The sequence below is a fragment of the Diabrotica virgifera genome, chromosome 10 (assembly GCF_917563875.1).
Source record: "Diabrotica virgifera virgifera chromosome 10, PGI_DIABVI_V3a".
Taxonomy (NCBI): Eukaryota; Metazoa; Arthropoda; class Insecta; order Coleoptera; family Chrysomelidae; genus Diabrotica; species Diabrotica virgifera.
The window spans coordinates 12,336,384-12,347,582 of record NC_065452.1 but is presented as its reverse complement, the minus strand read 5'-3'; the positions used below and the strand labels follow the sequence as shown (position 1 = coordinate 12,347,582).

General features: G+C 36.2%; 1 protein-coding gene across 1 annotated transcript; it reads left to right on the top strand.

Moving 5' to 3' along the window:
- The first annotated feature begins 217 nt into the window (after positions 1 to 217).
- On the top strand, positions 218 to 10,625 carry LOC114329553 (vitellogenin). Its single transcript, XM_028278698.2, has 5 exons — positions 218 to 358; positions 3,565 to 5,803; positions 5,866 to 6,347; positions 7,536 to 9,221; positions 9,421 to 10,625. Exons 1-5 carry the CDS (start codon positions 328 to 330, stop codon positions 10,524 to 10,526), a joined length of 5,544 nt encoding a protein of 1,847 aa, XP_028134499.2. The 5' UTR covers positions 218 to 327; the 3' UTR covers positions 10,527 to 10,625.
- Positions 10,626 to 11,199: the final 574 nt, after the last annotated feature.

Below are 11,199 nucleotides of genomic sequence, written 5' to 3'. Positions count from 1 at the left end.
GGTTCTGTAAAACCTGGAGGTATAGCAATATTTCACCGTCAGTGAATGGACTATCAATAAATACATCGAACAATAAAACAAAAGCAAACGAATTAGACACAGAAATGATAAAAATAATTTAAAATTAAGTAAATAAATTTTAGTTAAAATAATACGTTACAAAAATCGCTGTTGCTATAATACATATAATATTATAAAACTCATTGATAGAGATTATCTTAAGAAAATGCTGAATCTGCAAATCTCGCAATTTTTATCGAATCTGCGGGTATAAATAGTGGAACATCTTTCTGATCTGTACACTCCGACCAGTATCCAGTGGTAAAGATGTGGTCGCAAGTTGTCCTCTGTATGTTAGGTAAGTGTTGTCCAATTTTTATTTGTATATTTTTTAATTATTATTTTATTGTCTTTATAATTTTATTTCAAATATTTTGTTTACAAATTGAGGATTCTATTTTTATTCTATTTTAAAAACTTCTGATAAAATTACAATATGGTCATAAATGATAAATGAGCAATTTCAGTTTATCCTAAATTACTACAGTAGTTTCTTAAAACTAAGAGCTTATATTATAGCGCCTTTTATCTAAACTAACAAGACTATTCTAACATTCATACGCAATCAAGCACTATGTTCTGCTTTTCAGTATCACTCAAACTAGTTCAAAAGGCTTTGTCCTCTTCAATCTTCTAGCTTGCTCAGTAGTATCGAGGAGTTGGATTGCCTCAATATTCTCGTGCCTATGAAGTCCTTGTTCGTGACTTCCTGTCACCTTCTTGATAATTATATCCACAGTTTCCATTCCTAGGTTCTTATGGAGGTCACTCTTTGCCACGTAGCAAGGAGCATCTACAATGTTTCTCTACAATGTTATATTGCTTGGTTTATCACATTATAATAGTGGACATGCATAAGTGCATACAGGTCTCAATATTTGTTTGTACAGTAGTAAGTTATAATGGATCGAGTGAAGTTTCTTCCAAGTAGCCAATACAATTTTTATACCTTATATATAGTTCTTCACTTTTTTTCTTGGCGTGCACCTTCCAGCCAAGTTTGATCATTAAAACAGATTTAGCACCATTCAGCCTGATTCTCCTTTCTTATGTCCATTTCTGGATTTGGTTCACTGCTATTTGGATGTTGTAGGTCACATCTTCACTAGCCGTCCCTACTGCTTGGATAGCCGTATTATCAGCAAAGGTAGCAACTGAGTTGTCTTTCAGTGCAGGTATATCACACACTTTATGGGACCTGACCTATTCACTGGCTCGTGGAACACCTGTTCTAATTTCTTAGTTTGAAAAACAGCCTTTCTGCCTAATTCTAAAATGTCGTTTATTTATGTACGACTAAAAAAGTTTTAAGTACTTATTGTGCAAGAAACTTAATTTAAGTATTAATTTGTTTTCCTTCTGTATTTTCTCTGTTGATTTTATTCATAGTAGTGGAAACATACTATTAGGTCTTCTATCATCACCATTTTCCATTTGATGTTCTTTATGCTTTATGATCATCATCATCCAACCCGGATCTATCCACTGCTGGATACAGGCAGTACCGGCGCTCGGGTATAAGGTGCCCATCTGCAAAACTAGCAAAAATAGGCGCCCTTCTGTTTTTCTAAATTAGTATTTTGTACCACACTAGCAGAAAAAAAGCTCATTTTGGCGCACCCTAAACAGGGGCTGCCTGCAGTGCATCCCTTTTAGGCCCGTTAACACCGGCCCTAGATACAGATATCCCTTAATCTTTTCCATGTATTTCTCTTTTGTCTATTATTCGCTGTGTCCATCTGTTATCCGACATTCTAGAAATGTGCCCTGCCCAGTTCCACTTAAGGGTCATAATTCTTTCTATGGCATCTGTCACACCTGTTCTCCGTCTTATTTCCTTGTTAGTAATTCGATCCCTACGAGAAATGCCTAGCATTGAGCATCCCACGGCTCTTTGGATAACACAAATTTTATTTTTTACTTTCTTGGTTACTGTTAAAGTTTCTGCACCATATTAAGTACTGGCAACAAGCACTGATCAAAGACTTTTTTTTGAGACACATAGGCAGTTCTGACTTAAGAACATAGCTCAGCTTGCCGAATTCCACCAAGTGAGTCCTATGCGGCGGCTTAGTTCGCACGTTTGATTATCTCTTCCTATGCGTGTCTCATGCCCTAAGAACTTACAAGAAGTGGTCTCTTCAATATGCATGCCATTTACTGAAATTTGTCATGGTTTGTGTTCTTGTGTGGTTGATTTTTAATCCAAGTTGTAGGCTAGGTATAGTTTATCCAGTTGCGATGCTACATCATCGATGCTGTCAGCAAAAAGAACAATATAGTCAAGGAACCTCAAATGACTAAGTATTTCTCCGTTGACATTAATTCCTGTTTCCCTCGGATTTGCGTTCTTAAACATAATATGTTCTAATAATGTTGTAAACAATTTTGGCGAAATTGTGTCTCCCTGTCGCACTCTCCGTTTTATTTTAAATGCGTTGGTATATTTACTTACCCGTTTCACGCTTGCTGTCGCATTTTGATAGATATATTTGGTCATTTTTATATAGTGATAATCTATACGGCATTGTTTTAAGGCTTTTAACATTTTTTGATGACTTATTTTGTCGAAAGCTTTTTCGTAGTCAACAAATATCAGGACTAATGGTTGGTCATATTCAACACTCTTTTCTATTAAGTTCTTAATTACTTGTAAATGTTCATTCGTGCCATATCCTGCTCTAAAACCTGCTTGCTCTCTTGGTTGATGGAAATCCAACTTACTTCCTAGCCTCTTCCTTTATAGCTATTCAATATTTAGTGCTGTATATAGTGGCTGTCCAGCTTTTTCCTGTCTGCCATAATGCTTTCATACTTATCCAGATATATTTCTTGGTCCCACTGCTTTACCTTTCTTTATTTTTGTATTGCTTTAGTAACTTTTTCGTTGGTTATTTTGGTTACTATTGATGTTACTCTTTCTATCAGTTATACTTATTTTCTGTAAAATTCATTAAGTAAACTATTCAAGAATTTTTCATCGCCTTTTGATATGTTTTTCTTACACTCATTATCATCAGTGGCGTTACAACTCTCCGTGAGTCTTTGCAGCGTTTACTATTGCCTTCCAAGTTTGGTGGTCCTGTGCCACTATTTCCCATTGTCTCACTCTCATTTTTCCAGATTGCTTTTCCACTGCATCTTTCCAATTTTTTCTAGGCCATCTTACAGCTTTCTACCCTGGTCTTTTCCAAACCACATTGTTTATGCGACGATTGTCGTTACTACCCATCACATGTCCTGCTCATCTTAGTTTATTGGCCTTTACACCTCACTGGATTTTCCTTTCCGAAAAGAGACTTTAAAGGCTGATTCACATTATAGCTCGGGTCACGCTCCGCTCACGCTCAGTTCAAGGTTCGGTCAACTACTCCATATTTAATGTTTTCATCCTTTGTTTTTTTTTTTTGACCATATACTGGTTTGAGATTTAGTCTTGTCGCTTTGTATTTTGTCTTCTATTTATATTTTTACTGAGGGTTAATGACTTTTTATTTTTTCTAGTGGGCCTTGCCTACGCAACAAATACCCCTTCATGGACCGATAACCAGGAATATGTTTACCAAGTCCGCGGACGGACTTTAACAGGACTTATGGACGTTTCTGATGAGTACTCCGGTATTTTTTTGAAAAGTAAGTTGAGGATTCAAACAAGAGGTGATGGAAAATTGCAAGGTTCGATCGAAAATCCACAATACACTCAGATCCATACAACTTTAGATGATGGATGGGATGCTGAGGTTCCCGAAGAAGAGCTTAGTTGGAAACCTCTCCCAATGAGTTCTAAACCTTTCCAAATTCAAATGGAAAATGGTAAGATTGAAAAACTTATTCTTAACAGAGACTTAAACAACTGGGAAGCCAATATGATCAAGAGTATTGTAAGTTTGTTCCAACTTAACACCAACGGAGAAAATACTCTTCCTAGCCCACTCAACAGCTTACCGGAACATGGCTCAAACTCTGGTGTTTTCTTAACTATGGAAGATACCATTTTAGGAGAAACTGAGACTTTATATAAGATTAGACCTGTTCCCGAGCACACATTACTTTCTAATGAAAAAGAAGCCCGATTTGTTGAATTGAAACAAAAGAGACAACAAAACGGAGACCTCATTGAAGTTATTAAGCATGAAGATTTTACAAACAACCGTGAACTTCCCGCCTACGTCTATGGATTTGGTGACTATTTACTTCCTAACAAAGCTGCAACCAACCAAATGGGAACTTACTTTAGCAGAGATTCTAGCAGCCGCGCTATTCTTGCTGGTAACTTGAATCATCACGACGTATTGTTTACTAGTACAAAAAACACTATTCTGATTAGCCCATCAGTCAATGACGAACAAAAAGGCGCCGTTTACAGTTACTTAGAAGCTACAATGGAGGATGTAAAATCTGGCACACAAAAAATTGGAGAAGTTAATCAAGCTGTACACTTGGAAAATCTCGTATATTCATATAACCAACCCTTTTCAAAGGATAACCACGTTGAAGGAGATGAAAACCAAAACCAAAGAAACCAAAGAACCAGCGATGCTTATAGATACAGCTCTGGAGAAGAAGAATATGAAGATCGTGATTCCTATAAAAGATTATCTCATCGTCGCTACCAACGCTCTCTTGCTAAGAAATATGGACCTAAAAATGACAACTCTGAAGAAAACCTACAAAATCAACCCAGAATTAACGAAGCCCCTGAAAGTCCTTTATTAACGTTAACTACTGGATACAAAGGAATGTCAATTAAAAATTCAGTTAACGTAGTCAAGGAAGCAGAAAAGCTTATTAAAAAAATTGCCAGCGATCTCCAAGACCAAGAAAAAGATCACCATGAAAAAACATTGGAACGTTTTGTCAATCTTGAAACTCTAATGCGCCTCATGAATTTCGATGAACTCAAACAAGTATCCGACAAAGTTATGAGGCAATCTCGCAACGCTCAAGAAGCAGCTACCTCAGCTGTTACTAGAGACGTTATTGCTCAAACTGGAACTGGTCCAGCTCTATTGGTTATCCAAGAATGGATCCAAGAAGGTAAAATTGAAGGTGAGGAAGCCAGTCAAGTTGTTATCGTTGCTTTTAGCTCAGTTCGTCTACCAACTATGGAACACTTGAGAACAGCCTTCAAACTAGTTAAACACCAAAAAGTTGAAGATCAATTCCCTCTTAACAACACCGCTTTAACTGGATTTACCGATCTGCTCAGAAAAGCTGTTATACAGAAAAACGTTGCCAAATCTGAATACCCTGTAAATAGTTTTGGTCGTTTCCGTACTGAAGAATCAAAACAATTTGTAAGAGAAGAAGTTATGCCATATCTTAAAGAAAAACTTCAAAAGGCTGTACAAAGAGCAGAAACCCACAGAATCCATGCATATATCCGTGCTGTTGGAAATCTACCAGATCCAAGAATTCTAGAGATCTTTGAACCATTCTTGGAAGGAAAACAACAATCCTCTCAATTCCAACGCTTGCTAATGGTTTTAGCTATGGGAAAGCTAACTGAAACTCATCCAGAAGATGCCCTTGCTGTATTCTTCAGGATATACCAAAATCCTGCTGAACATCAAGCCGTAAGAATTGCTGCTGTATTCCACATAATGCGTAGCCGACCAACACCACAAATTCTTCAAGTTATGGCATCCAATACTAACAATGAAGATAACGACTACGTCAACGCTGTTGTCAAGCAGTCCATTGAAGAACTCACTGAATTGGAAGCACCTGAGTTTGCATATATGTAAGTTATATATAAATAATAATAGTATGTTAAATACTTATATAATCTTGATAATTTTTCAGTCGCTCTATAGCCAAAGGAGCACAACCTCTTCTTACGGATAAAGAATTCCCTGCACAATTTGGTGGTAATTACATTCGCGATTACGTTATTGAGGAATTAAACACTTTATACAAAACATCAACGCAAATCATTCCTAGTAAAGACGAATATGTTCCTAAAGGATTCAGATACACCATGAGAGCCAACTTCAACGGATTATACCAAAAGCTAATCAACATGCAAGCCATTGTTTCTAGCGTTGACGACTTAATGGCAGTTGCCTACCAAAAAACACAGAGTTTTGCCGAACAACAACAACAACAGCAACAACGTGCTCAAGAACAACTTAATAATCCTTGGTCAAGTCAAAATATTGCAAAATTGTTGAACCTTAAAGCTGAAGAACGTGAGCAACTCGAAGCTTACTGGTATTTGGAACTACGTGGTACTCCCGTTGGTATGTATGGTTTTGATAACACAACCATGAACCAGTTGCCTAAACGTAAGTATTACATGATTGTACATATGCCATTTTTTGTTAGTATTTTAGTAGCATTCTACATTTGTTGGCATCTTCTACTTTTTATATTTTTTACAAGGTGTGCGTACATGTCTCGTACTGAAGTTCTTTTTGAAGGCATGACATGGTTCTTTACTGAAAGAAGATATTTTTTCTGTCAATATATTTGGTCAAGTGTGAAGATAATTTTTTTGAACTCACTCACTTCATTCTCAATTAATCTCTGGTTCCCAGCTATACCAAATAATTTAAAGATAGAGTCCCCGTGTTTTGTTTTCAAATCTACCACGTTCTTGCTACTTTATTATATTACATTTACTAGTTGTCTTAATCTTGTCCTGGTTTTATAGCTATATAACACAAAACCTTATAGTTTAGCTTTGCTCTTATACCATGCTGTTGCATTCTCTTCTTCTTCTTGAAGTGTCTAACCGGTTCGGATGTTGGCGACCATCATGGCAATCTGTACTTTGCACACTGCTGCTCTGAAAAGATTTGTGGTTGTTGTGTTGAACCACCTACGTAGATTTTTCAACCAGGAAATCCTTTGTTTTCCTTCTACTTATCCCTATAAAATTAGTTGCAGCAATCCATATCTTTCGATGTTCTTCATGATGTGACTGAGGTATTCTATTTTGGCTGTTTTTATTGTGGTAAACAGCTCTTTTTCTTTTTGCATTCTTAATAACACGTCTTGATTAGTAACGTGATCGATAAAGCCACATTTTGAAAGCTTCAATTCTCTTGTTGGTGTCGTATGTGAGAGGCCACGACTCACCTCCCACGGTTGAGGAAAAATATAACATCCAAGTAATCTGATTTTTATGGGTATTGTCATATTGTTATCGCACTTCCACAGTAGGTACTATCTCAAAGATCTCTTTTGTGTATACCTTTAACATAAATATACGTTTATACATATATGTTTAACCTATTAGAGTTTTAAGAAAATCCTGTAAAATCACTATCCCTACTCTTTTATGTGTTTTGTTTCATTTAGTTCTTTGTACAGAAAGTTTTTATTGTTAAATCTGGTTGGTAGTCAAGAGATGTAATAAGAAACCAACACTGGTACTCTTCCAAGTAGATCTCCACACACTGTAAATATTTATATACCTACAGTTTATGTCCTTTATATCAACGTGTTAAGTAAATTATTGTTATTTTCAGTTCTTAGCACAATGGAATCCGCAATGAGCAAAGGCAAACAAATCAACCTGTTCAAACTTATCAATGACCAGGAAATGGCCATAGCTGTCCCTACCGCAATGGGTATTCCTTTCTTATATACTTACGATTCTCCAATGCTCGTTAAGGTTCAAGGACAAGTTGGAGGGCAAGTTAAACCACAACTAGTCCAAAACCAAAAAATTCAGACCCCAGAAAATATTCAACTTCAAGCTACAATCAGAGCCACCGTATCTGGAAAAACACAAGGGCGCGTGACTGTCATTGTTCCATTCGAACGTGAGCAATACATCTCTGGTTATGACAAACACTGGGAAGCAAACACCCCCAAGCTCAGCATTCAATTAAATGTCAACTTGGAAAAGCAAGAAGTTAAAGCTGAGGTTGAACTCAAACCCGAAGGCAAAGAAGGCAAAGTTAAATTCTTGCATTTCCGTTCTTGGCCATACACTGCTAAATCTGATGTGACTGACTTAGAACCTCTTTCCGCTCAAAAGAGCACTAGAGAAATTGTGCCTGATAACATGCACGCTTTCAAAACTACTGTAGGACAAAAATCAGTTGGACTTGCACTAGAAGTAGAAGTTAAACATGAAAGAAAATTCATTCATTCTGAACTAATTAATCGTTTGTTTTCACAAAATGGAGTTATTGATGGAGCGAAGGCATTATGGGATGTAAATATTCTCCAAAGCAGTGAAATTAACGTTAACTTGGATGCTGAGCAATCATCAGTACGCAAAATCATTCTTCGGTCTCGTTACGATCAAGATTACCAACAAAAAGGTGAGTCGCCTAAATCTGAATACAGATTAAACGAAAAAATGAGTCAATCGCAGAGACAACAAGAAATTATGGATGCAGTTGCATCTGGAATTAATAGTGTATCAGTTAATTCTTTGGACACAATCATTGAACTTAAAGGTGAAAAAACCATTCAGTACCTCTTGACTGGAGCAGTAGCAAAGAGTAATGTTGATCCTAAATCTAATGTAAGGATATGTTTCAAGAGATCTTCACAAGACAAAGAATTGAAGGACTACGAAGCTCATTTCGTATCCGAAAGTATGATTCCCAACACAAATGCCCTTGATCTCCAATACTCACTGTCCAAAAATGAACCTAAAATTGACACCAAGATGCAACTTGTTTTTGGACCTTCTAAAGAAAGCAAAAAATCTAAAATCGTGGCTGAAATTAAACATAGAAGAAGTGAAGAGCGCAAACAATATTTGAAGGAACTTCCACTATACGAACAATGCAAACAGGAAATGAAAGAGTCCAACAAACAACTCTTCTCATGCACCAACCTCACCATGGATTCAAACTTACTCGATCGTATTGAAGTTAAACTCCAATCTCAAAACCTAAAACCTGAATTGTTAGAAGCCATCGAAATGACATATGAGGCTGCTCGTTTTGAATTACTCCCAAGCCTACAAATTAAAAACAAACAACAATCTGTACAGCCCAACAGTGCTGAAATGGACATCAAATTCCACCCAGATCTCTCCTTTGTTAATGTTACAGTCAGGACCCAAAACCAAAAGGTATCCGCTAAAAACATAGAAGTTAATGATAACGTCAGAATCATAGCAGTTGCCCATCCAGTTTTCAACCTTCGCGACAGAGTACTCTCAAAACTCTTAGGAGGCGATACTTTCAGAGGTATTTATTTTTTTTATTATTTTATTACCATCTTATTCACTGTTTGAACATATTTGGTTATTCTTAGATTATTCACGTAGTATCAATACATATTTTTATCATTATCTATTATTCATCCTCTTTGAATGTGAGTGTGATAAGTACCTAATCATCATATGATAAGACCTATACATAATCATTAACTTAAACCTCTTTTTAGATTTCTGTACTGTTGACCGATCTGCAGTAAACACCTTCAGCAACAGAACCTACGATGCTGAACTGTCTAACAAATGGACTGTAATGGCTCAATACATTCCTAAACTACCTCGTCAAAGTGGCCAACAACAACCACAAGAATCTGCTCATAAACAATTACAAAACCAACTTGAAAACTATGTAGTCCTTGTACGCCAAAGCAAGCAATCCGGTAAGAAAGAGCTACAAATCGTTCTCAGTAGCCCTCGCAGCGATTTTGAAACCATCAGTATTCTATTGGAACCAAACCAAGGACAACAATCTAAAGCACGAGTTAGCGTCAACGGACAAAAGATCCAAGTAAACGACAAGCAAAGTAATGACATTAAAGACGGATACATTCAAATTTATGAACTCCCTAACGGAGAAGTTAAGGCTGAAATTGATGGAGTTTTCTACGTCATCTATGATGGAGAACGTGTAAGAATGACAGCTGTAAATGGAAAAATGAAGAACGCTATTCGTGGTATTTGTGGACAGTTTAACGATCAAGACTCTGAAGATTTCTTAACATCAGAAACCTGCATTGCCCGCAAACCACACAAGTTTGTCAAGAGCTTCGAAGTTGAAGGTGATGAAGGAAAGCAAGTCAGAAAAGAATTTGCAGGAAGCAGCAGCCAGTGCGTTGAAATGCAAGTTCCTTTGTACATTAACGTTATTACTGACGAAAACGCTAGACGCAATTCCCAAGACAGATCTAGCAAGAATTCCCAATATTACTCCGGCAAGTCTTCTTATAGAGGAAGTTCTAGAGTAAGTTCTAGAGGAAGTTCTAGAGACTCCTCTGAAAAAGGAAGCGAAGAAGATAACGATTGTTTGTTCCATCAAACCAGGTACGTCTTCCAAGGAGGAAAAATTTGCTTCAGTACCAAACCTCTGCCTTCATGCAGAAGCCATTGCCAACCTCGTGATCAAAGAAAGAAGTCTGTAGGTGTACACTGTATCCAAAAGAGCGACGTAGCCATGTTGTGGAAGAAGCAAGTCGACAAAGGAAATTCTCCTGACTTCAGTCAGAAGAAGGAACACACAACTTTGAAATTCGAAGTACCTGAAAGTTGTTCCGCTTAAATTAATTGACTAGTGCGAACTGTATTTTTGAATAGTTTGTAAGAGCATCCAAAAAATGTAAAAAAAATTACAATGAATAAATATATTGATTTTATTATATCTCTCCTCTTTTAATTTCACCATTCACTTTACCTTTACCTCTAGGTACCACTATGAGCAGGTATTTCTAGCTATATTCATAAGATTCTATCTTGACTAAACTAAATAGAGGACATACTAGACTGAATATGTTTGAATATTTACATACATATAAGAAATCAAATTAATAAAAAACATGAAATTATTAGTTTTCTTCCTACAAAGAAAAGAGAAGAAAACCAAAGAACAATAAATGACAATATTCTTCCAAGCTAAAAAAGTTTAACAGTAAGTTAAGAAGAAGAAGAATAAATGGCTATCTAAGTATTACAGAATATTCACTGGTTACATTATGATCACGTATTCACTAATCCGATAATTTATATAAAAAATGTTATTTAAAAAAATTATCTATTAAAAATCTTTTATTTGGCTGGTACTAAAACTGTAACAAATCTATTGGTTGTATCATTGCAGTTATACTGTAATTAAAAAATTCTTCTCCTTCCATTGGGTTTAAAACCCCTCCCAGGGCATATAAAAAAATATAAAGAATAGTAGGAAAATGTAACTTGTCTTTCAAAAACAATACAAA

What these genes read in the sequence shown, in the direction of transcription:
- LOC114329553 (XM_028278698.2), top strand. Translation starts at nt 328, where the DNA reads ATGTGGTCGCAAGTTGTCCTCTGTATGTTAG. An exon ending in AGTTGTCCTCTGTATGTTAG is followed by an intron (nt 359 to 3,564) that starts GTAAGTGTTGTC and finishes TATTTTTTCTAG; the next exon opens with TGGGCCTTGCCTACGCAACA. An exon ending in CATGAACCAGTTGCCTAAAC is followed by an intron (nt 6,348 to 7,535) that starts GTAAGTATTACA and finishes TGTTATTTTCAG; the next exon opens with TTCTTAGCACAATGGAATCC.